The sequence below is a fragment of the Drosophila novamexicana genome, unplaced genomic scaffold (genome assembly GCF_003285875.2).
Source record: "Drosophila novamexicana strain 15010-1031.04,08,12 unplaced genomic scaffold, DnovRS2.1 tig00000462-arrow-pilon, whole genome shotgun sequence".
Taxonomy (NCBI): domain Eukaryota; kingdom Metazoa; phylum Arthropoda; class Insecta; order Diptera; family Drosophilidae; genus Drosophila; species Drosophila novamexicana.
The window spans coordinates 4,671,886-4,696,570 of record NW_020824806.1 but is presented as its reverse complement, the minus strand read 5'-3'; the positions used below and the strand labels follow the sequence as shown (position 1 = coordinate 4,696,570).

Below are 24,685 nucleotides of genomic sequence, written 5' to 3'. Positions count from 1 at the left end.
TAATTGCACCAAAGCTCTCTCAGTATGTGTGTGTAAGTGTGTGTGTGTGTGTGTGTGTGTGTGTGTGTGTGTGTGTGTGTGTGTGGTGCTCTACCTACTTAAGGTACTCGAAAGAACCGCGAGACATGTCGTGTCGTTGCGTGTGTGGGCCGTGAGTCGGCGTTTGTCTGGTTGCTTTTTCGGGTTTCTGTTGACGACTGTCGCCCCGGTTCTACTCTAATTGCCGCAAAGCCATTGCTGCATTTCTCTCAGTGTACGCACTTCTTACGTTGTGGGCGTTGCAGAAGGTCGTAAAACTTGCACGACGATCATTGTGCACGCATGTCCCAAAAGGTTTTTCTCAATGAAGCCCACAACAGATGCGGCTCAGGTACTTAATACCCTGTAATCGAGCCAAATGGGGCCGTTTGAAGCAGTAAAGATTGACAATTAAAGGTGGTTTCCGCGAAAGAAGTATTGTAATCGATGCTAAATATATGTACAACAACAATCGATTGTTGCTATCTAAACTGTTTGGTCGATATATATCGACTATCGAAAATATTCCAACAGTAACAATCGATTGTTGTAATTTTGTCAATTTAATCGATTTATAACGTTTGTTTAGCAGATTCTCAGAATAAACATATCGCACCATATACACATCTTACGAATGTTATCGATAGCGCAGATACCAACAGTTAATATATACTATCGATAGTTATTGCTGGAAAGAACATATCGATAGAATTCAGCAATAACTATTCGCAGCATATCGATATATATTATCAGTTAATATCGCAAGTATCGTATCAGATCTTCATTTTTCGTGTTATGATCCTACTTTTTTACAGGGCATCTTCGAGTCGTTCACATTTAATTGCTGCATCCTTACCTCATGCTGTTTTGTTGCTGTTGTTGCTGTCGTAAGTTGTGGGACTTTGACTTTAATGAACGCTTTGCGGCATCGCCACGCCAAATGCAACTGCAAATCGTAGACCCCATTGAACCCCGCCCGCCCCCCTTCTCTGCAGTTGCCCGCCCCCGCGCTCATCCTTTGGCTTTGGCTTTGTGCCGTCGTCGCTCACAATTCTATTTTGGCAGCAAATTTATAACTTCCTTGGCAAATGCCATTTGCTTAGACAGTTTACGCCTACCCCCGGAAAGTGGCTGCGGGGGTTCGCGGCGCAGCACTTAAGCCTGGCTTAGAACTCAAAGAGTGACAGTTTTTGACAAGGGGGGCGGGAAGGCTGAGGCTGTGGTTGGGGGTATTTGGTGCCTGTCTAAAGAATATTATTGCGATATGACTTACGTTTCGTTCGCTTGATTTACAGGACGTGAGTCACGGGCCAAGACTGCAAGTCTGCGACTCACAGATACTGTATCTGAAGCTTGAAACTCAGTCGAAGTCGCGTTCGGGTTCGGGTTCGACGACAACTTTTGGGCAGCTCAATGGAGTGGCAAGCACATTAAAGCTCTGTCTTTGCTACACACTTGCCAAAAGGCTCTTTAGCTGTATCATGAAATATGTAACGTCTCAGAAGTCGATATCGACGAATCGATTTAGTGTAAATATTTAAGAACAACTTCAAATAGCCCTATATATCAGTTATAAATTGTGTGAAGTAAGCTCGCAGTAAAGCTATCTTATCTGAAACTTGGCCTATACATAAACCTGGATCAGTTTACTATAGCATATAGCTGACATCGGAACAATCGCGATTAGACTTCTTTGGCTATTTCTAAAAGCTATTTTGAGCAAACTTGTCCCATATTTAAGCAAGAAGTTATCATAGGATCGATCGGTCATAAATTCAGTTTTTATAGAAACTAGTTTACCGTGTTTAAAGATATCTTAAGCATGCTCAGCAAATGCAAGTTCTATTTTTGTCCTTCTAAGATCTTGTTATAATGTTCTTTAGCAGCAATCGACAGATATAAGATATATTTAAGCACAATAAACTAGTTCCTATAAGAACTCAATATGTATATATATATATCATAAAGTTGGCAAATACCATTCAAAAATTTAGTTTTTTTATGAAATGCTTTATTTTTCTTCAAGATAACCTGACCTAACCTGAAATGTGTTATGTGCTCCATACTATAATCAGACTGATATAACCTATTTAAATTTTATATTGGAATCATCGAATGGATTTTGTTTTCGGCTTTACCATCATTATATACTGTTATATCTTATAGCTTATATTGGAATCATCAATCGATTTTTGTTTGTTTTTTTGTTTAAGATCATATATATATCATCATATTTTATAAGTATTTATACCATTAGTCGTCTAGGGTATTCCAACTTCAACTTCAGCTCGTTGGTCACAGTTCTTTGCTGTTGTTTTTCTCTCGTATTGTTGCTTTTGTTGTTATCAGCTTTTGTTGTTGTTGCTGTTGTTGTTGCTGCTGCTGCTGTTTGAGTTTTGGATTTCGGTTTCTAGTGAAAGTTATTTTTCATGCGATCGCCGGTTGTCATTTCGTGTGCTTTGGAGACGCGTCTCCAGCAGCTGCCTTTCCATTTCACTTTGAGCCACTGGACTGGAAAGACGTCTCCCCACCCCTCCCCTGCCCCCATTGGCGCCTTTGGGAGGCACGCATGCGCGTTAAGTGCAGCCACAATGCCAATGCCTTTTGTATTTATCAGTTAAGAGACGCGTGTTTTACAGAATCTTTCACGCTTCAGTTGGCCGTCCCCCCTACCACCCCTGCTTCTGTTCAACTCTTTGGCTGACACACTTTCGCTTTCATTTGAAAATGAAAACTTGCACTCGCACTCGCAGATCGTGACATAATGCACTATTGGGCGCATTTAAATTAATGCCAAATGATTATTTATCGACTGCGATTGTGGCCCATACAATGGGTGGTCGTTGTTCTGCGTTGCGAGTGAAACTCTTAAGCTCTAGTTTTTGATTAATTACGCTCACATTTCGAAAGCGTTTCAGCTTCGACTTAACTTCGCTCTCTTTTCTTTTTGGTTGTTGCTGTTGTTGCTGTTGTTGTTGCCGCTGGGTGTGAACTGTTGACCCCCATTTCGAACTGGCGCTGTGCTGTGGACTGTTGCCCTCATTTCCCCAGTGTGCTTCTTTTCGGGGCGTTCAAGATTTGTGCAAATTTTGTGTAATATGGCGCAACAAATCAATAATTATTAATAGCAGCAACAAGCACATCTACAACAACAACAACAACAGCAACAACACCTTAAACATCATATTCAAGGTCAAGTTTGTTGCTTTACAGGTGTGTGCTGTCCATCCATGTTTAACCATTTAAAAACATAATTGCGTTTATCTCGCGTGCATCATCTGCCCAGGGGTGTGTGTGTGTGTGTGTGAGTGTGTGTTTGTGTGTGCGTGTGTGTCTGTGTGAGCTGCCTCACAGCTGTTCGCCACAGATTCAGATTCACATTCACATTCACGTGAATAACAAAGAAATCGGCTATTTGCGCAAATTACCAAATGTTTCCAGTGGAATGTGCTTCATTTTTAATGTTGTGTCATTAAATAGTTCAACTTACTGTCTTTATTGTTCCGGAACCAGTTTGTCTTGTGAATCAAACAAGTTGAACTTCTCCAGCGAAATTTTTGACTCTTCCAAATGAATGAATTAATTGTTTATTAAAGGCTCAACTTATTGTCTGGGTTGTTCCGGAACTAGTTCTTTGTTTTTCAGTTGCTTGCGTCTTTTCTGGAGCTGCTTCTAAGCAAAAAATATAAATATTATTATTTGATAGTCTCCTTTTATAGTTCCGGAACTAGCTCACGTTTTGGCGGTACTTTAAGTAAACTGTTGAGCTGGTTCTAGCCTGAAGTTAAGCGACAATTTAATAGCTAAATACATATTTTCAAGTGCCGGAACTAGTTCACTGTCCGGCATTTAAAGTTCCGAAACTAGCTCACATTTACAGGTACTTTAGGTAAACTATTGAGCTGGTTCCAGTCTGACTGTTCGCATTTATGTTCTAGCTAAATAGTTATTTTTCACATGCCGGAACTAGTTCACAGTTCAGCATTTCTGCATATATCATGTTTGTCATTCTTTTTTATCTTTTTCACATTTCTCACCCGAAAAGGAGTCTAAAACTTGAACCTGGAAGTTATTTTGGAATTGCGGCTTGCCTTTAAAAACATGTGGGCGGTGCTTAGTCGCATATACATTTATATACATATATAAAAACAATCATGAACAATAAACAATTAAAGTAATTAATAAAATAAATTGCGCAAGTGAAAAAAGTTCAACAAAAGCATTGAGCGAAACAATTGCACTTACAAATTGTAAGCTTGGCTTGAAAAGAAAGTTGGTTAGCTACCAATTGCTTAGATCTGTCGAGATATATATAGATATATAAGCAACAATTTATTAAAGCCTCATTTTGCAGCTCATTGTGCTTGGAATATTTCCGCATCGCACAATCAGAAATAATATGGCCATTCCGATTGTTAACTAACGATTGTTTAGATCTGAGTCATAATTGACAAGTTCTTCCATAAAACTAAACTCCATAATTTAACTTCAAGTCTGTGTGTGTGTGTGCGTGTGTAATTACTTAGCTCGCATTGTTTAATGAAATGGCCCCGAACAACCTTCAAATGTCAGCGACTTTATTTTTCTTTCATTATTTTGTTGTGCTTGGCTTACATTCCACGCGCACAACGAATGTGTGTGTGTGTGTGTGTGACTCAATGTAAGTGCATAAATTAAAAGCAACAACAAAAATATATAAAAAAAAGCCAACTGGAGTAGCTTGAAATTCCACAAAATACAAAAAAATGCATTGGCTTCTTATAATTTGGTTATTGTTGATTTTTCTTGTTGTGTGCCTCAAGTGTGACAGTTGCTCTGTCAAATAGATCTATTGTTAACATATAAAGACATATATATATATTTACACACACCCACGTAAAGGCCCACAAATCATAAAATGTGCAAACACAGCTGTTTGTTTTTTGAAGCTTCGCCAAAGTACGCCAAAATGAACTAAAACAAAAACACATTTAGTTTTAATTGTATTATTTATCAATTTTTTTCTGACGCTATGCAAAAGCCATAAAAGACCAAACCATAAATAAATAATTTCTGAAATCAAACAGACACAGATACAGCCAGATCTTGTTGAACAGGTTTTTTTTCTGTTGTTTTTTTTTGTTTTGCACAAAAGTTCAACAAAATCGAGCGCTAAAATCGCAGAAATCGGAAAAACGTGAGCTCCGTACAAACGTAAACAATGAAAGAAACAAGAATCTGAATCTGAACTCTGATAAATTTGGCAGAGTTACGTATGTCTTATATAAAGACCATATTGCTTGCATAAATGATAAGGTGCAATGACATGATCAGAAGTGAAATCATGTCTGAACGGGAGCAAACAATTTATGATAAAATTGTTTATCCATATGTATATATGGATTGTCATATGAAGGGAATCTTCTGTGTAGTTATTGAAGAGGAGCTAGATGCCAATGAGATTAAATGAGCTGGTTGCTGATCAAGATTGAAGAGAATCTTCATGCGTATAAGATTAAAGAATCTGATCAATTTTTAACTTTAATCACAAGAATCCTTATTCAGGATTAGAATTCATGTTTGTTTGACTGAGTGACTGAATGACGGACTGACTAACATAATGATTGACTGACTGACTGACCGACTGACTGACTAATTGATTGATTGATTGATTGATTGACTGACTGACTGAATGACTGACTGATTGATTGATTGAATGATCGTGGATAGATGCACAGTCAAAATCGTAAGCCGTACTTATCTTTGCTTAATTCCACCCGCAAGTGTGAAAAAATCGTGAAACTCATTTTCCAAAGATTTTTGTTCAAATTTATTTGTGTGATGTTTCACACTTAAGAGAAAACTATAGCGGAATCAGTTGATTCCAACTTTGTATGCTTTATTCAAGGAACTGTGAGGAAATGTTCAAATAAACGTGAAAGTCAGGATAATACGGGCACACTTCCACGGGCAGAAACTGGGTGAAAAACTTTGATCTAAAAACTAAAGCATAAAACTTGCCACGGGCAAGACCTGAGAATATCCACTAGTTATATAATTTTTATTTAAATTTAAATATACTATTTAATGCTGGAATTGACGACATTTTGCTTCTTATATATTTATAAATGTTATATATATATGATATAATATACAAATACGGAAACTTGATGGGGCTTTAAGTTGTTTCTCATTAAATAAATATATTTATTTAATACCATCAGAAGACGCTGCTCATAGCTAAATACTTACTTACCTTTACTCATATTTGCCCATCGTTTCCTTCTAATGATCAACTGTTATTGCAGAGGAGATCTTTGAAGAGATCTCTTCAAAGAGATTTGTTACCTGTTGCCTGAACGTTTAGCGGCAGGCAGGCACTTGAAGCCCCCGCATCTATTGAGACGCACTTGTGCGGCTGTCTCTCTTTTAATGTTTTTCTATGGCTTTCACGCCCATCACTCACGCCCACCGGAGCCAAGTCCATAGTTTGTTGTTGTTGTTCAGGCCATTTGTGTTGGCGACGGCATTCGCGTAAATTTGCATAATTTGTAAATTAAAAAACTGTGTTTATGTAATGACATTTCTAACGGTTCAGCCTGAACGGGCCAAACATTTGGCCGATGACTTCATAGGAAGCGGACAGCAGGCTCTCAACTCGGATGCTGCACTGGGCACAAATTTGCATATAGCCGGCGACCGCTTGGACAAGATGCGGTAATCGGGCAAGTGTCGCCGTCATCCTGGCCAAGGCGTCTGCCAGATTTATATGCAAACTGGTAAACTGGTCAACATTGGATATATATCAGTCAATTGTTTGTGTGTGCATCCATGTTCACTTTTATGCGCCCGTCTCCCCCCTTTCTCTCACTCTGTCTCTCTCCATGTCCATGTCTATGTGGGCAATCTGCGTGATCAGCACACGACGCTAATGTACAGATCATGAGCACTGATTGCGTTTAGTGCATGAAAATTGGAAAAACTGGAAAACTTGTTTGTCTGCGGACTTGTTCTCATGCCAGATCATCATCATTGTAATGATCATCTTCACGCTCATCATCATCGTTGGCCATTCTGCTTATTAATTTCCACACACAAACTGTGCGGCATCTCAACGCCAAATTACAAAGAGTCGTTCTTGTTCGCCGCCCTTCCTCTGTACCCGGTACATACTGTGCCTGGCTCTGTGACGCCTCAGCTAAGACGATCAGGGGCTCGGAATCGGCATACGGCGCTCTAATTAATTAGAACGACTTTAATTTGAAAGCTGCTGTCAATGGATTGAGCAAAGGCTTCCGACCTGCGCCTGCTCGTTGCTTTAATTGTTGGGTTTTATACCCTGTACTATTGTGTGTGTTTATAAAGGGGCTTTTAAAAGGGCTTCAATCTGAGACGAGACAGAGCAGCCCTGGATCCAAAGTTGTATATAAACATTGAGAAAGTCTATGCGGTTCTCCATTTCCCTGCTATATCGATAAGTATCGATTTCCAACCTTTTTGGCTTATTTGCCAAAGTATTTTAGAACTATCCACAAGAAATTAATTGATAAAAATCGAGTTCAAATCAAACTTTTGGCTAAAAAGTTTCTAGTATTGATCTCTTTTATAAATATAAATAAATGGATTTTCATTTTTGGAGTTTTGCTCCTTGTTTTGATGAATTCACACATCGATATATATCGATAAATATCGATAATCAAGCATTTTACAGGAATTCGCATCAAATTTTACACGTGCACAATTGGTATACTTTACTTTTACCTCGACAATCGGAATTTACAAATGTATACAGGGTATTTACTAGTCACACACTCTTGCGTGCCCACAATAGACATGCCCCAAAGAGAACTCATTAAAAAATGGCAAGCACCGTGACACGGCCACACGATAATTTGAGCTCAACCCAAAAAAATGTGATGTTCAGCCCCAAACTTTGGACCTTCACCTTCAGCTGTTGACGTTTTGTAACTTCAATTAATTTATTGTATATTTTGTATATTTTGTTTTTCGTTATTTTTTTTTGTAACAACATCATTTCAACTGGTTCAACAAATTGCTTTTGTGCCCCGAGTCATGGTCTAAGGTTACACGGCCCCGCCCCAGGGCAAGTGCCAAGCACACCATTGCTGTAATTTGAGCAGTATTCGAGGTTCGAACTCGCAGATACACGTACTCTCAGATACGCGTACTCTCCGATACACGTACTCTCAGATAAATGTAGCTGCAGGTACTTATTGCAGCGTTTATTGTACGATCTGTGTGCAAATTGCGCGCGCATGTGAGAAAAGTGAAAGAGCCGCCGGCTACACTGGCAGAAAATATTGATAATTATTTAATACATCAAACTGTTTAAACTTAATTATGGTTTAAGCTCTGTATGCGTGGGAGGGTAGATTGGGCTTTTGGTATGTTTGTGACTTTGACTTTGAATAGGGTTATAATTTGTTAAGATTTGCATTACTTGCGCCACGCCTGCCAATAATTATTCTCGCTCACAATCTGACTGATGATCTGCTGGCATGCTTATAAAGGGTATATCAGCTTGTAATTATACTTCCAACAGAGCATCGAATTGTCGTGTTAGTCTGTCTGCAGGGCTCTTGTGCTTGTTTTTCTTTAGGCTTTTAGCTTTTGGCATTCAGCTTGCAGTTTTTCCATTTCTCACAGTGCACTTTTGTGAAGTGTTCGTGATAACACGTAGGCCAACCAACAAGATGCTGATGCGTGGTCCGCGACTCCGACTCCGACTTGCAGGCAACTCGCCAGCTGCGACCACGGCCCCCATCCGCAGCCCCCATCCACAGACCCGTCCACAGCCGCGTCCACAGCTTCAGCTTCAGCTGCAACTTCAGTTATGGCCAGATAAGCCGAGCTGGCTAAGCAACACCCACTCAACTGATGACTGTGGCCCAGAGGCTCTGCCTGGCTGCACACATAGTTTTTTTTTCGCCTTCGCCTTCTGCTTCTTCTATTTCTATTTTTCTGGTGGCACTGCCAGGTTTTATGACCTCCACGGCAAGAGCATTATTTGAGTCAGGTGCCTCCAAGAAGAAATATAAAGCTCAGATTTCGTTTCTGTCTCTTTTTCTTCATCTTATTTTTATAGTATTTTGTTTAATAGTTCGCTGTGGCATGTTGGCTTTTTAATGGCTGCCATATAAAAATGTTCAGAGTGTGTGTATCTGTTGTGTGTGCGTTGTGGACTTAGCCCATTTGAAAACTTTGTTGGCCAAGTCGCCTTTGTGTAGCTGGTCAAGTATGTAAAGAATGTAGGGTATACAAGCTTTTCGAGAGGGTTTGTAACAAATCTACGCAAACTTCTGAAAAATTAAAGAACTCTAAATAAAGTTAGTTACTTTTGAACTCTTTAAGCTTTGAAAAGGACTTGTTCTAAGCTAACCAACCGATTCAACCAATTTTAAGTTCAATCAAAGGGATTCTATAATCTTTTTCGGATAACAAACAAAAAGCGTGGCCTTTATGGAAACCCTACTTGTTGTGTTATATCCAAAATGGCTGTTTAAGAGCATCTCAAGTGCGGCTTGTTCATATTTTTGTTTGCCCGCTTTTCATTAATAGTTTTTCGTTGGCTTAAACTTCTGCTGGTCAACTGTTTGGGCCATAATGAATTGTTACAGCAACATGTTTAGATAAATCTAGTTAATTCTATGGAGCTTCACACTTTCGTATGTCTTCAACTTGGAACGCGCCCACAATAGAACACCTTGATTTATGCCTAAGGTGTTCGTATGCAAATGCTATAAAAAAAAAACACAATAAAGTAAACTTGGTTTGGCGGCATCTTGAAATGCCACAATAAAATAAGGGAAATAAAAGCTATTGAATGTGCTGTGGCGCAGAGCTTGTAACAACAATTAAGTCATTGAAATTCATTTGCTAGTCATGAACAATGTGCTTGATTTAGGGCAATGTTTAAGTACCTGAACATACTTGAGATTCCATTGGCGCCTCCTCGCCGGGCGCCAATTAAATCAATTATTTGGCGTCGCACTTGAGCGATGGCAGGAAACGAAAACGAATCACACATAAATCGAAAAAATATGCGAGTCTGTGGCATAAACAGATGCCAAAGAAAACACAATTTAGTTGTATGTAAACGCGGGCAGTTAAATACGCATTAAAAAGCATTTACGTTTTTGCACAATATTCAAATATTTTCGAAAATAAATAAAAGTGGAGAAATACAACAGCAAGAGCCGCAAAATTAACACACAATTCACACACAGCAGCAAAAGCTCTCGATTTGCCGCTTATCGCGCACATCTGGTAAAAGGCGATATCGTTTAATGGGCCGGGCCCCAAAACGCTTTGCGCATTGCCAAGCGACTGACCCAGAGCGGCTGTTAAACACCTAAGACCACGTCTCACAACTCCTAATTAACGCTGCTAATTGAAAAACTCACGCGTCACTGCAACAAAACACACCCAAGTGCCGTGTGTGTGTGTGTGTGTGTGTGGCTTTGTTGCAGCTAACAATAAACAATGTGTCAAGACCTTAATTAAGTCAAAGCAAACAATTGAGCTGACTAATCGAGGGCGTTGCATGCAACATGAACGGGCGACGCTTCCGTCTCAGCTGCCTGGGCATATGCGGCGTATGCGTAATATTTTTGCATATGCCGCATTGTTATTCTGGGCCAAAACGGCCACAAAAACCAAAAAGAAAAAGGCAGAAGAAAAGGTAAATAAAGCTAAGTGAAACAGCTTGAAGCCGAAAATATTTATTACATAAACCAATTAGACCACGCGCGGCATTTGCATTAAAATGCATAATTTATGAATGCATTCAATTTATTTCAACCCAAATACTTAACAACAACGAAAACACAGTCAACAAAACGTGCAGCAGCAGCAGCAGCAGAAGAAGAGCGCCAAATGCAGGCGCAAATGAAGCAATTAAATTCGAACACATAAAAAAGCCAAAACAAAACCACAAAAAAATATTATGGAATTTACAAAATGCAATAAAAGCCCGTCAGAAAATTATGTTAATTTGTTGTTTTACAACGCGGAAAAGGCAATACAAGAAATTAATAATAATTTTTTCGTTTTTGTTATTTGAATTTGAATGGCTTCGAAAACTAAGTCAACTGTGTGAATGTATGTGCCGCGGGTGTTGATGGGAAACTAAAAAACAGATCAAATTGGGATTAATATGAAATTGAGATAAATAGTTCGGGTTATTCACAGGAATGCTCAGCAAAAAGCAGTTCATCGCAGTTTCCGAGTTTCCGAGAAATTCTAAGTAATTTGGGATAATAAAGTCAACAAAAAGAGGAAGCAAAATAATATAACCAGATATATTTTGATCATGAAGGAGAATTTGTTTAATATCAATATTGCTTATCACTGATAACGCTAAGCTCGGTGGGCCGCCATTCTTTCTATTCTATAAGTAAACATGTAAGCACATTGACAGATTACATGCTAAACATAGTATCGCCTTATCAATTTGGTTGCATTTAGGTATAGAGCAAGCACTAGAGGCTTCCACAGGGGCAGTAACAGCCAGGCCCGGAGGGTCCACAGGGTGCAAAGGGACCGCAGGGTCCACCAGTTGGGCCGCACGGTCCGCAGGGCCCGCCCGGTCCGCAAGGACCGCACGGTCCTCCGCAAGGACCGAATGGTCCACAGGGTCCAGCCCCACAGGGTCCACAAGGACCGCACGGCCCGCCAGGTCCACATGGCCCGCAGGGTCCGCAACGTGTCTCACAAACTGGATACTGATTGGTTGAGAAACATGGCAATGGGCAACAGGCGCCGCCCGGTGCACATGGCCCAATCGGGCACGGCGGACAGGCGGCACTCGGTTTATAGTTAATGGGGCCGTTCGGATAGCAGCAGTATTCTCGGGGCGGCGGTATATCAATCGTCTGCGGCTTCGGCTGGCACAGTATCGACTGACAGACCTCGCGCGGCTCGCACACGCGCTTCGGATAGCATACAACATACGGATCCGGTATCATGGATGGATAATAGATCACTCTCGGCTCGCGCACCATCTGCGACACCCAGATCAGCTTGGGCACTTTGATCACTCGGGTGGCATCTACCACCTTCGGTATGGTTATCTGGCGACAGCGATTCACGACCATCGGCTCTGGCACAATTTTCTCGGTAAAGACGACCCGCTTCTTGCAGATCAGACGGGGCGGCTGCTGCACGGTTATGCATTTGGGAAACGGTGGCGGAATACGTGGTGCACATTGCGGCAACGCCTCCAGTTGGGCCGCATTGTAGCATTTCGGCGAGCACTCGAAGGGCCCACAGCACGGATCGCAGGGGCTACATGGTCCGCAAGGAGAACACATTATTGGCTTAATTCAGAACAAAAATTTTGTATAAGAAATTTTTAGAAATTTTCTTTAAAAAAAAAAGTTTTTTCTAATTTGGATGCTGGTCGAATTTGAAATGAAAATGACTATGGTCGGGGCCCCATACTTAATGCCCAATAATGCCACGCCTACCCAGCCTAGTCGAATTTGTGCGGCATTATTGTTAGGAAAAAACAAATAACTTATATTTGCTCGGTCAGGAGAAAACTAGAAAGTTAAAATTTAGGCGTATGCCTTACGGCCTTGTGAGTGAAGCTCGTGAATGCGAGAGTATCTTGGAGAACAGAATAGGTGGACATTTATAAAGCTCTATTTACGTCCGATTCCTCCCATAGAGCTATATAGTATAGTAGTGAGATCTTGATAAGATTTGACTCATATATAAGCAGCAGAGTTTAGATATCTTGATAAACAACAAAGGTTTTCATAAAGGAATCTACTGAATCTACTATGATATTGTGGTCCGATGTTGATACGATTTTGCATATATGTAAGGGCATAGTAAATATTTAAGCTTGGTTCAGATATCTTGATAAGCCAGTTAAAATCTTGGGAGAGCGTATGCTGGGTAATTGCTAGATTAAAGAGTTAAAACTTTCAGCATTTTTGATATGAAAATAAACCACCTTAGCCTAGGCTAGAAATGGATATTTCTCAAGAAAATTGGTTTAGTTTTGACAATGAGAAGAAGTTTTTGAACTTAAGTTTTGTTCTTGACTCTCCCACTCGCCCCCTTTCTCTCTCTCTCTCACTCTTTTCCACATTTGTCACCTGCTTTCTCAGCCATCTCTTTCTAGGGAGCGCGCTTTCTTTCAACTCTTGCTTATTTGGCTTAATGTGCAGTTGTTCATTTGAGACGAATTCATGTAGCTCAAACTCAAGACTCTTTATGACAGCCGTTTAATTACTTTGCGCACCTGTTGTCTAACTCACTCACTCACATTTTCTCTCTCCCTCTCTCTCTCTCTCTCTTTGCAGGTAAGTTACACTGACCCACTTGGCCAATTATGTGCACTAAGAAATATGAAAAAAATAAGGCGAACCCGCCTCTGTCGGTCGGCACTTGGCTTTCATCAATGATCAGGCAAGTGCTGGGGAATCGGGTATTTGGGTTTTTGCTGCCGCGGCTTGACACTTACATATTTGTGTGGCGCCAGCCGGCTCAAGAGATGCCCTGCGGTCACAAATATGCGCATAAAACAGCAGGAGAAGATTGTGTTTGCATATATGGCTATATGTGTGGAATTCTTTATTGATATGTGACACATTATCGATGTAGCCAGGGGAGCTTGTGCTTGTGCTGAGACTTTCGACTTTCCATGAATTATGGCACAAATTCAAATGCTGCCCACCAGCAAACGCTGCACTTAATTAAACACACAATCAGATAGCAAATGCGGATGAGTTTCTATTTTATGCGCTTTCCCAAAAAACAACCCGACAAATATATATGGCATTAACAAATTAATGACGCCCTGTACACAATTGACAGGCAGACGCGATAAGATCGCCAAGATGGTGTCGAAACAGGCGCCGATAAAAAAATGAAATAAAATAAAATGTGTGTATAAAACCCAGCTCAACTGCTCCACAAATTTGGCACACAAATTGAAATGTGAAATGTCGCTATGTGTGTGTGTGTGTGTGTGTGTGTGGAGGTGCCAACCTGTTCTCTAATTGGGTTAAAATGCAGTTGACGCTGCCTCCAGGCGGAAATCTGTGGCAACTATGGCTGGCAGCTGCCAGCGGCTAACAGGCGTTGACCATATTTTTTATTTTTTTTTAAAGCTTTTTGCCCATAACATGATTTATATGCAACGCTTACGAGAACTGACCTCGTTACGCTTTAAGACCTTGCAGATGCTCATTGCATTTGCAATTCAGAAATTGACTTGCCTTGTATGTGAGTGCATGTTAAATTACTTTGTAAAGTATCCTCATGGTAACTTTATTAGAAATCAATAATTATTAATATTAAATCATTAGTGCATTGATCGCCGCACAAAAGATATATGTAGGGCTGCCAACTCGGCCAGATAGAGCTATCGATGCTTTTAGCTGCCCAAAAAATGTTAAAGGTATGTTAAGTAACAGAGGGAATGATAACATGAGCCCACGATAACAGATGAGGGTTGGGTTCGAGCTTGCGAAGCGAAGCGACGTGGGTGTGAGCTGGATAAGAACGAAGCAATCAGAAATTTCATCATGTGTATAAAAACTTTCTTAGCTTTAAATAGACTACATCGCAATCCAACCCTGAGCATAATTTTGCTCTTGGTCAGATAGGTTCTTCATTTTTGTTCCATATCTGGTTCCAAATATCTTCCAATGCAACATTATGCAGCAAATTTTTTCTTTAAATAAACTGCTTTCAAACCTAATCCTGGGCTTAGTTGAGCTCTTGGTCGGATAGGTTCTTCATATACTTTTTATACCTGGTTCCAAATGTGCTCCTGCTTCACTTTATGGAGCAAACCTTCGCTTTAAACCTTGCAGCGTCCTGCATGTCCTCCATGTTCTCTTATTTAAGCTCAGTTTAAAGCTTAAAGAAAATAATGAATGCATTCGAAATTTAATGGAATATATAAAGTTTTTACAAATAACATTGTTAGAGTTAGGACTTTATATATTAACATGTATAAATAATACTATTACATATTTATTTATTACAGGCTTAAAAGCTAAACAAATACAGATTAAATTGAGTGCTTGTGCGCGCTGATTTATTAAGATTTATTGTAAACGCTTTCAATTTCATTTATAATCACGAGTTGAGGCGAGTGTGCGCGTGTGTGTGTGAGTGTGTAGATAAGTACTTGTGCACGTAGACGCGGCCTGTTGTCAAATGAACCTGTCAAATTTTAACAAACACTCACTTTCTCTTTGGAGCGCAGCTGGCGCTAGTCGAGCTGTGTTGAGTGCGAGCACTCGAACTTGTAGGCACATGATGTGCATCCTGTGCCAAACCAAATTACAATTTATTTATATGCAACACCCACACACGGACTCAGACTCGGACTCGGACTCGGGCTCGGACATGCAACATGTGGCACATGTGGCACTGGCCCGAAGCCAAACTGATTTGTCTGCAAATCAGTAGGCAATAAGTCAAACGCCGCCGCCAAAGTTCAAAATTATTTTCTATTTTTGCGCTTCCGTTGCAAGCAGCGAGAGGGAGTGCGAGATGGTGGATAGAGGGCAGGGGATGGGGGTAGACCCACAGCAGAGCTGGCCGCCCAGTCAGCTCAGACAGTTGGCTGTCTATCATTTGCCTCACATTTTAGCCTTTCATTTTAGCCGCTGACGCAGACGCAGTCGCAGTCGCAGACGCAGTTGCAGACAATTGCAATCGTCGCCGTTCGCTGTTCGCTTTGTGGCAGCTTCCTGCTGCCTGCCACAGAGCCGCCCTCAAAGGGGCCGCTCTTTCATTTGGCTTCGGATTTGCTAGTTTTCTTTCTATTTGGTTTCATGTCTCGTCTGGAATTTGTTTTTATGTTTCGCTTCCATTCATAAACACATGGCTGAGCTCATCCAATTTTTTTCTCTCCATAATTTGTTTCTGTTTTCTTTCATAAACTTGCCACATTCAGCGGTTGCATTTGCAATTTGCGATTTGCTAACTTATGCAATGGGCCACGTTTCGTTTCGATTTGGTTCGGTTTCTGGCAATGAGGAAGTTGCATGTTACCATACTTTTGTGGGTGACTGTGGCAAATTGCTAGCTGATTATAGGGATGTTAACTGTTTATGCCACAGCGCTGGCAGCAATTGTTTTTGCAGCCGTTTGTTAACTGCGATTGACTTAAATGTGGCATAAACGATGGTCAGCTAACTGGCAACCTGGCCTGAACTAGTTGCCTATCGAAACGTTATGTAGACAATACCTAAAGCCATTCATAACTGCGGATGTTGCGCAGAAATACTTTCGCCTGTTTAAGATAAAATCAACACGAAGCTTTTTAGGGCTTTTTAAGTCTTATTTAGAGCTTGCCAAAGATCGTGACATCACTCTGAAAAAAATAACAAGAAATCGATTTTGATCGAAAAGACTAAACGAAACTTGATCGATGTGCTTAAATTGGAATGTGTCTAGCACGGAGGCTCCAAAAATGTGTAGTTTCAAATCGATATATATCGATCAAGACAGTACGGAGAATATTATCGACTATCTAAAATAAACATAAGCTGCTTATAATATACGAAAGCCGATACACTTAAATTGGAATGTGCCCAGCTCTTCAGTTCTTCCGAAACTTCTCATAAATGTTTACTTTGAAATCGATATATATCGCTTAGGGCACAGCGTAGCAAGTTATCGACCATCCAAATTAAATGTGAGCTGCATGTGGTTACATGCCAAATGTTGAGGCCTCAGGCTATTGAAATCTTTCAGATCTTTCAATGAAAAGTCAATTTTCTTATCGATATTTATCGAATTATGTTGGAATTACTATCGAAATTTAAGCTGCAGTTGGCAATATCGTTTCAGTTAGCCATTCTGTTCATACTCTAACGTGTGTTAGGTAATCGGAGATGTCTTATATGCCCTATTTAATGTCTAAAGGGTATGCAAATTCAAATGGCTCCCTGCCTTCAAGAGTTTCCACATCCACTCGGCACGTCCTCGACCTTTCGACGCTCAGCTCCATTTTTGCTAGTTTGCCGACAATTTCGTTGATTTTTTTGCGTTACTTTAACAATAACAATAAAAGCTACGCCTGCACAGCATTCGTACACACTTACTCACCCAGTCAGTCAGTTAGTCAGTTAGTCAGTCAGGGAAACACTCAGACGCGGAGCCAAGCTAAACAATGCGGCCCAGGCGCGTGCTTCTGGCTGAGCAGCAGCCATTTGCCGTGGCCATAAAAAACAGCAGCAGGCAGTTTGGGTAGGCGTTGCGCCTGCGCAGACAACAATGGCCAGGTCTGGGGTCTGCTCTCGGATCGCGGATCTTGGATCTCTACTAGACTACGCTGACTTATAATAAATGCTTTGTCTGGCCGCTTGGCAGCTCTAATGAGTTTAGCCCCCAATTGGTTGCTCTTTGGGGCCATATTCATCAAGTGGCCCGCCGCGACTTTTCTGTTGATTTGTCAAGTCTCCGTCTGCGAGTCTGCAAGTCCTAATTGTGTGGCATGTTTGCTTGAGCTCTGAACTCCTTGAGCCGCATCTCGGGTGTGTCCGCATATGAGAGCGAAAGTGTTTTTTTGAGCTGGCCAACAGACAAACCGCCAGCTGCCGCCAGCAAATCCTGCAATGAATAATTTAGTCATTTCATGCAAACGCAAAACTGAACTTTTTTGTCGAAGCATTTAAGCCGCAGGAGCTGCGACCACCCAACCTACAAAACCAACAACAACAGCAATAGCTTTGGCGGCTCCAACTCCAACTTCAGCTCCAACTCCGACTGGCAGCGAGTTGGCGACGCTGTCTTGGCGGCAAATTCATCACATGAGTTCCCGTGGCGATGGCGACGGTGGCGCTAAATCGTGTGTGAATGGCTTGACGAACTGCAGCCACAGTCGCAGCCGCAGTCGCAGCCGCAGCCAGGCGGGCCCCAAACTGTTGCACACTGGTTCAAGTCAGCCATAAGTCGGCCTACTATTGCACCAGCCAACACTTTGACAAAATTGAAACAATTCTTTTAAATTTATAGTTTCTTTTTGTGGACAAGTTATAGACCAAGCATAACTTTGATAGGACCTAATCGATTTCCATTCGAAAAGCCACTTTTGTCTCGATTTCTGCTCTAAATGAATTTTGCTTATATTTAAATATAAAACGAATATTTTTAATAATTTATGGATTCTTTACCATCAATACTTTAAAGAGCTCCATTTTTATTTTTATAATTTATCAACTTGAATTTGCATTTTGAATTGATTTCTGGGAGCGATAAAAGGCTTAATCGATTGCCAAATATTTGGGACACTGTGCAGCTAAATGTACGAAACTGACGCAGACGCTGACTCGGACTTGAGCTGGGAGTCTGGGTCTGAATGTGACCATTATGGTGACCAATTAGTCATTCGGCGCTGGTTTTGCTTGTCATCTATTGGAGGGTTTGGCCACAAGACAAACATGCAGCATGTAATTTGTTGGTCAATTAAAAGCGCCGCTTACAAGCATCAACATGTCTTGGCCATTTATGTGACTTTCGCAACGTGTTGCCAGCCCCGGCTAGTCGGGCAGCCCCAGCTGAATGAAAGCGAGTCGCTGGGGTCGCTATCAGACGGCCGGGGTCGCCAATTCTGGAGGAGCACTAAAATGCGGAAATTGGCAACAGCTGGCGCTCACTTTCAAGTGGCGAGTGGCAACTTCTTTGTGGTTCTGCCTTGTCAACGCTAATGGCCATATGCAAAAAATAAAAATAATGAGACGCAACTGCAGCAGCAGCGGCAACTGTGATTTGTTGTTGTTGTTGTTGTTGCTGTTGCTGTTGTTGCTGGCGGCACTTTCTACAGACAACACTGTCCCAAAATAAGCAGCACATGCTGCACTCACAAATATATATATATACATGTTGTGTATATATAGTTTTTCTTTTTATTTCTTTGGCTTTGGTTTTTCGGCCACAAATCCTAAAATGGCATGCCGCGACATGTGCGACCGACTTAGCCAGCAGAGACAAGGTGACATGGCCACGACGACGCTGGCGACAACATCGCAGCTGCTCCAAGTTGAAGTTGGAGTTGGATTTGCTGTGTCTGTGCAGCCAAGCATGGCAGATGCGTCCTCTGCGCCTCTGCTGGCCTATGCCAAATAAATCTCAAAATATAGATAATAATAAGCCATAAGCGAGGTGCGTTTTGTGAGTTTTACAAATCTTGCACTGTGAGATATAGATCTTGTGTTTGGCGCATGTAAGATATGGGCAGGGGTATACGCTATAAATATGGGGGTAGGTATGGGTATGGGCAGAGGATGCAGATATAGGTAATAGGTGTTCACCTTTGATTGAAATATTCCATTGAATGTTACAAATGTTAATTCTATAGATTTGCTTAGATATATTTATTTTAATATATTGATAAATATATGCAGAAATATTCTCCTTTCGTTTCTTCCATCAGTTAAGCCTAAGAAGAACTTAAATGTCAAAGAGATTTTCGTGCTTGGCTAGTTCCTCTTTATTGAATGCTTTAATGAAACACAATTCATTTCTCTTGTATCTTGGCCAAACAAATCAAATAAATAAGAAACAAATTGTCTTTTCTTCACTAAACTTGAAATCTCCTCAGGCTCCTGCCATCGACAGCTGTGTGAGACGAAAAAGTCCTGATAATAATGATAATAATATATGTTGGTTGATCCCTCGCAATTTATATATATGCCAATTGCTGCTTATTTTGTGTCGCCTTTTTTTGATGCCCAATTTGGCAATTTGGCGACGAGCTTAGCGTCATTTGTGGGTCATGCGGTCTTTGGGAATGGAAGCTGGCGCCCGCGAGTCGTTTGTCGATTGAAATTCATATTTTTTCCCCTCAAACAGTGAATGCAGTCCAAATGAAAGGGGGAAGATTGCGGTTGACGGGGGGTTAGTGTTCGTCTATGCAAGCGACGAGCATCCGATTTTGATCATTCAATTAAAATATTTTATGGCCAAAGGGGGCCACTGGCTCCAGCTCCAGCGTTCAGTCTTTGTCTCTGGCTCTGGCTCTGGCTCTGGCAGTAAATAAACCTTGAAACAGAAAAGCGACGCCAGTTGAATTGATTGATCAAAGCGCTGCATAAAAAATAAAATAAAAATAAAACGATCAACGTATAAAAATTAAAGTGCGATGCACATGTGCAACACTTTGCACTTCCTCATGGCTATGACTGTGCCCAGGGGCTGGCTGTGGGATTTGCGGGGTTGGGGGCGGCCATGGAATTTTGCGCCGTTGTGCATCGGAATGCGAAATTAATGAAATCACATGCAGACAACTGGCAAAAATAAAAGCCCGCAGATGACGATGAGGTGGCCCAGGCGCAGACTCAGGCGCAGACCAGACCAAGACCAGGCTGTCGTTGACAGTGATTAATGTTGACGTTGTCAGGCTGAGCAAAAACAACAACAGCAACAACATCGGCTGCTGTAGCTTTGCAGAACACACAAAGAAAACACTTAAAGCCCAATATTATCGACACATTTGTTAAGGTTCTGTGTCCGGAGGAACCCTCGAAAGCGATTAAGATCTTCTGTTTGGCCAACACTTTTCCTTTGGGCACGGCCCCGACTTGTTAAAAAGCGAAAGATGTTCTTCTTAAGAATAACGAAAGTAGCTTAAGTCAACAATCCAAACGAAACGAAACGAAAAGGAATGTTAAAAGGTTTTCAAGCGCATAAAAAAAGAGAAAAAAAATCATTAAAAAAGCGCAGCTCGAAATGCGCTTAAAACAAAAGTAAAAGCCGTGTGAGATCTGTCGAAATGTTGTCGCTGGGCGAGAACAAACACAGTAAGTCGACTTAAGTGGACGCAGTATGTGGGAGATATTTATTAAATGTGCTCGGCCAACAGATAAAAGTTTATGATTTACGATAGTCACAGAAAAGGCGAGATTATATCAAAATGCTGAAGATTGTCTTTGCACGAGAGTGCCCAATAAATGCTTTTAATTGTTGTTCTTGGATAGGAAAGATAAGGTATTTGATAGAGGTCTATCAATCCGATGTGAATTTACAGATTTATTTCATATATATAGTCTATAGAAAGCGTTTCCCATATAATAAGTATATGAATAATACAATTTCTAAAAGAAACACAGGAACATGCTCTGAACTATGGAAAACTTCTCCCATATACATACATACATATTTATAAGATAATAAATTTCTCTGAATCATTTCCCATAGTCATATTTATTAGTGATATAATTTTTGACTGTTTTGTAGTAAAATTCTCTGAAGAACATAGTATTTATTTAAACTATTCAACAGCCAAAAAAAAATGATAAAAATTTGTGAAAGCACTTAAAATTGTATAAAACTTACGCACATCTCTTTATTCAGATCTGATGCTTGAGCAAATTCAAGCAGAAACATAATTTGCCAATAATTTCACTAATTTAATGAACCACTTGACTGAGTTTCGTCTGACCTTAAGAAAACCTGCAGCGACAACAAACGTGACGCATGCGCAACAACAACAACAACTAAAAGTATCTCAGGCATTATTTAAATTGTATATCTTGAGGCGAATCAGATTTAAATTACAGAGCTGTGAACATTCTTCATTTGGTTTTTGTGTGCCCTTTTGGTATTTCTGTGCAGCAGACGGAGAGAAATATTTTCTGTTCATAAGCAGAAATTCGAATACGCAAATTCAATGCGAATGCAAAGGTAGCCGAAAGGTAGCTAACAAAATATCCCATTACTCCCCGGCTAAAAAAAACAAAAAAAATATATTAATAAAAGAAACGGATACGATTTCATTATACAATATCCAGGCGCAGCTTAAAGACGCAACGTTTACGAAATGTTCGAGAAAACAGTCCAAAAGACAAACAGCAGAGGGTTTTGCTGGCGGGGGGGCTAGGGGTGGGTGCAGAGGGGCAGGGTGGCAGGAAGAAGGGGGGGGGGGTGGGGTAGACCCCGCATTCAGCTGTTGTTTCCGCACAAAAAGTCAAGTCGAATGCTCGTTTCACAGTGGCCACATCAAATTTGTTTCATTAGCCGCGTGAAATGGCCTTTTGTGGCCTGTCTCTCTCACTCTCCCTCTTCCACTCTGTCTCTCTCTCTCGCTGTCTCTGCTGGCGCCCTCCCTCTGGCTGTTTTGGCCAGGAAGGCAGCTTGGCCAACAAATTTGCCGCATGGTGTGCATAATTTTTCATAATTTGCGTGGGCGCATTTGCATTAGCGACCGACTGACTTCCTTACAGCTGTCATGCCACACACACACACACACACACACACACACACAGACACTCGCTCGCATACCACTTGATGTACTGTGCTGCCACGCCCACGCTATTGTCAGTCTAGCGGGTTTGGTTTTTTTCAATTAAAGCCATCATAGATTGCAAATCAAATCGATTGCAGCGCATTTAACGCCTGTCACATTACTTTCGGTACGTACTGTTACGCAAGCAGTGCGCGCGCATGCGTTGCTGACTCTTTTTTTTTTTTTTTTTTAGCTGTTTTCCCGCTGCCAGCTGTGCGCGCGCCAACAGTAGCCAACTCCAAAATGGATTTCTTTTCTTTTCTTTCCGTAATTGCACTTTTACTTTATGCATTTCTCTCTGCAATTTGGCACAATTTTGCGCTTCAATTCTTCAGCTGCTTCTTTTGTCCGAGTGGGCCACTAAATTATAGTGCTCACTGTGGCTATGTCCATGTGTGTGAGTGGGTTTGTTTGGCCAATAATCGAGCCGTGTCGTTTTCGGCCTGGCTGGCTAATGGGCACGCGGCTAAGCACGAAATGTCAGCACTTTGTCTTATTTAAATATGGCCAGGCACAATTCACAGTAGACAACAGCCGACTTCTGTCCAACTCCAACTCCAACTTCTCATATGTCGGACATAACTTATGTGTGGGTGTGTGGGTGGTCTTTCACTTCAAATTAGTTATGAACACGTCACGGCATAGTCTATGGTCTCTGTGGAAAGTTTTGACGGTTGAGTGAAAGAGCGCTTGGCCAAAATCAGACCAGCATTTTCTAGACAATAACTTATATACGAAAGTAGAATACTAGAAGAGATATAGTACAGCTATAAACAATATCCAAAGAGGTAGTAAGATTAGTGTTAAGAGAGTGTACTTCTTGGAAAGAAAGAGGTCGAAAGAATAAGTTTTGGTAAAAATTTAAACTTAAAGAGATATCAAGAAGAAATAAAAGAAATAATATATCCCAACAAAAGGAATAATAAAGAATCCCTTGTTTTTCATAGCATCGTTAATCGAACTCAGTTTATCGGTAGAATGCTTATCGATAACTCAGCTTCATTAATCGAACTAAGCTTATCGGTAGACTGTTTATCGATAACTCAGTTAACGATAAAGACTGCCTAATTCCAGGGTTCTAGACAACAATCCTATTAAAGGGTCTCTATGCTAATGATGAAGAACGTTTGTTTGCTTTGCTTACGGCATCCTTCAACAAAATATTCTTGATTGTCCTGTTTACTCATCTCTTATTTAAGAAGCTGCACACACTTGTCACATGTGAAGGGGGGGGGGGGGGGGGGGGAAGTCCACTCAGTGAGTCGCGTGTCTACTTTATGATTATGACCTTTCGCTTGATGTGTAACGCCTTTGGCTGCTTTAATTATTTAGAATGCCAAACACCTCAATTAAACAGATTGCGTCCTTCCGTGCGTGCCAAAAGGATATGCCGCCGGTCGGGTAATTGAAATGTGCCAACCCCGAAAAGCGTCTGTGCTCGGTAATAATGCATGCATGGACACACCTCAAAGACCCCAACCCCCTGCCACCTCTCTTTTTAGGAGGCATACTCAGAGCGCTGGCCCAGTGCACGAGTGCGCCAATTTTGTGTTGAAGGCGCGCCCAAAAGCACGCAACAGTTTTTTTTTGTTTATAGATGTGTGTGAGTATGCCCAGCATCTGCGGGACAACCCTCACCCCCTCGGCAGCCTCCAACCCCTGAAGCAGACGATGTCAGCCTTTGTGAATCGGATACGTGCCACACACTCGGTTTGATTTTTCGAGTTGTGTTCGAGTTGAATAAACCCAAGCGGACAGCTGTTCCAGATGGAACAATATTTTGATGAACTTTAAGCATCCTCCCCTCGCCGTAGTTTTGATGAACTTAAAGCCACCCTCTTGGAGTTGATTGCGCATATTAAAGCCGCCGTTTATCATGGGAAATCTATTGCGCCACTTTCACCACACAACTTGCATCAATTAAGAGTCGAGAGTGTGAAAAGCCGAGGCAGTAAATCAACAGCTCAGCCGAAAGTCGACTATTACCCTACATAATCGAGGGGAACAAACGGTGCAACCCCTAAAGACGACAATGCGGCGTCGTTGCGAGGCACTCACACAATGAGCACAATGCACATACACACACACACACACACACGCATCTATGAAATGCATCTGTCAGATACGCGCATCTGTGCGTTACAAGTGCCTGGCGCACCCTCAAGTGCAGCGCGTAGAGAAAATGCTGGGGCACAAAATGATAATGCGAATGATATAGCCATAAATTATATAAAGGATCATATACATGCATATACTCTTACAATTCCCAAGTGGTTCTATCAGCAATGAATAATGATTGTAATTTAAAAGATATAAATGAAATTTATTTAAGTTTGAGAAGATATAAGGCATATAAAGCCTACTTCCGCAAGCGAAGAACCTTTTCATTATCTAAAAGGTTTATTATTT

The 24,685-nt window shown here is 41.1% G+C and overlaps 2 protein-coding genes across 3 annotated transcripts in view; one reads left to right on the top strand and one right to left on the bottom strand.

Annotated features, from left to right (window-relative positions):
* Window positions 1-24,685, top strand: part of LOC115760569 (myosin-M heavy chain) — a 68,211-nt gene that overhangs the window by 3,909 nt on the left and 39,617 nt on the right. The gene's annotated exons all lie outside the window — the stretch shown is intronic.
* Window positions 11,305-12,422, bottom strand: LOC115760570 (DBF4-type zinc finger-containing protein 2 homolog). Its single transcript, XM_030701984.1, has one exon. It carries the CDS (start codon window positions 12,327-12,329, stop codon window positions 11,499-11,501), a length of 831 nt encoding a protein of 276 aa, XP_030557844.1. The 5' UTR covers window positions 12,330-12,422; the 3' UTR covers window positions 11,305-11,498.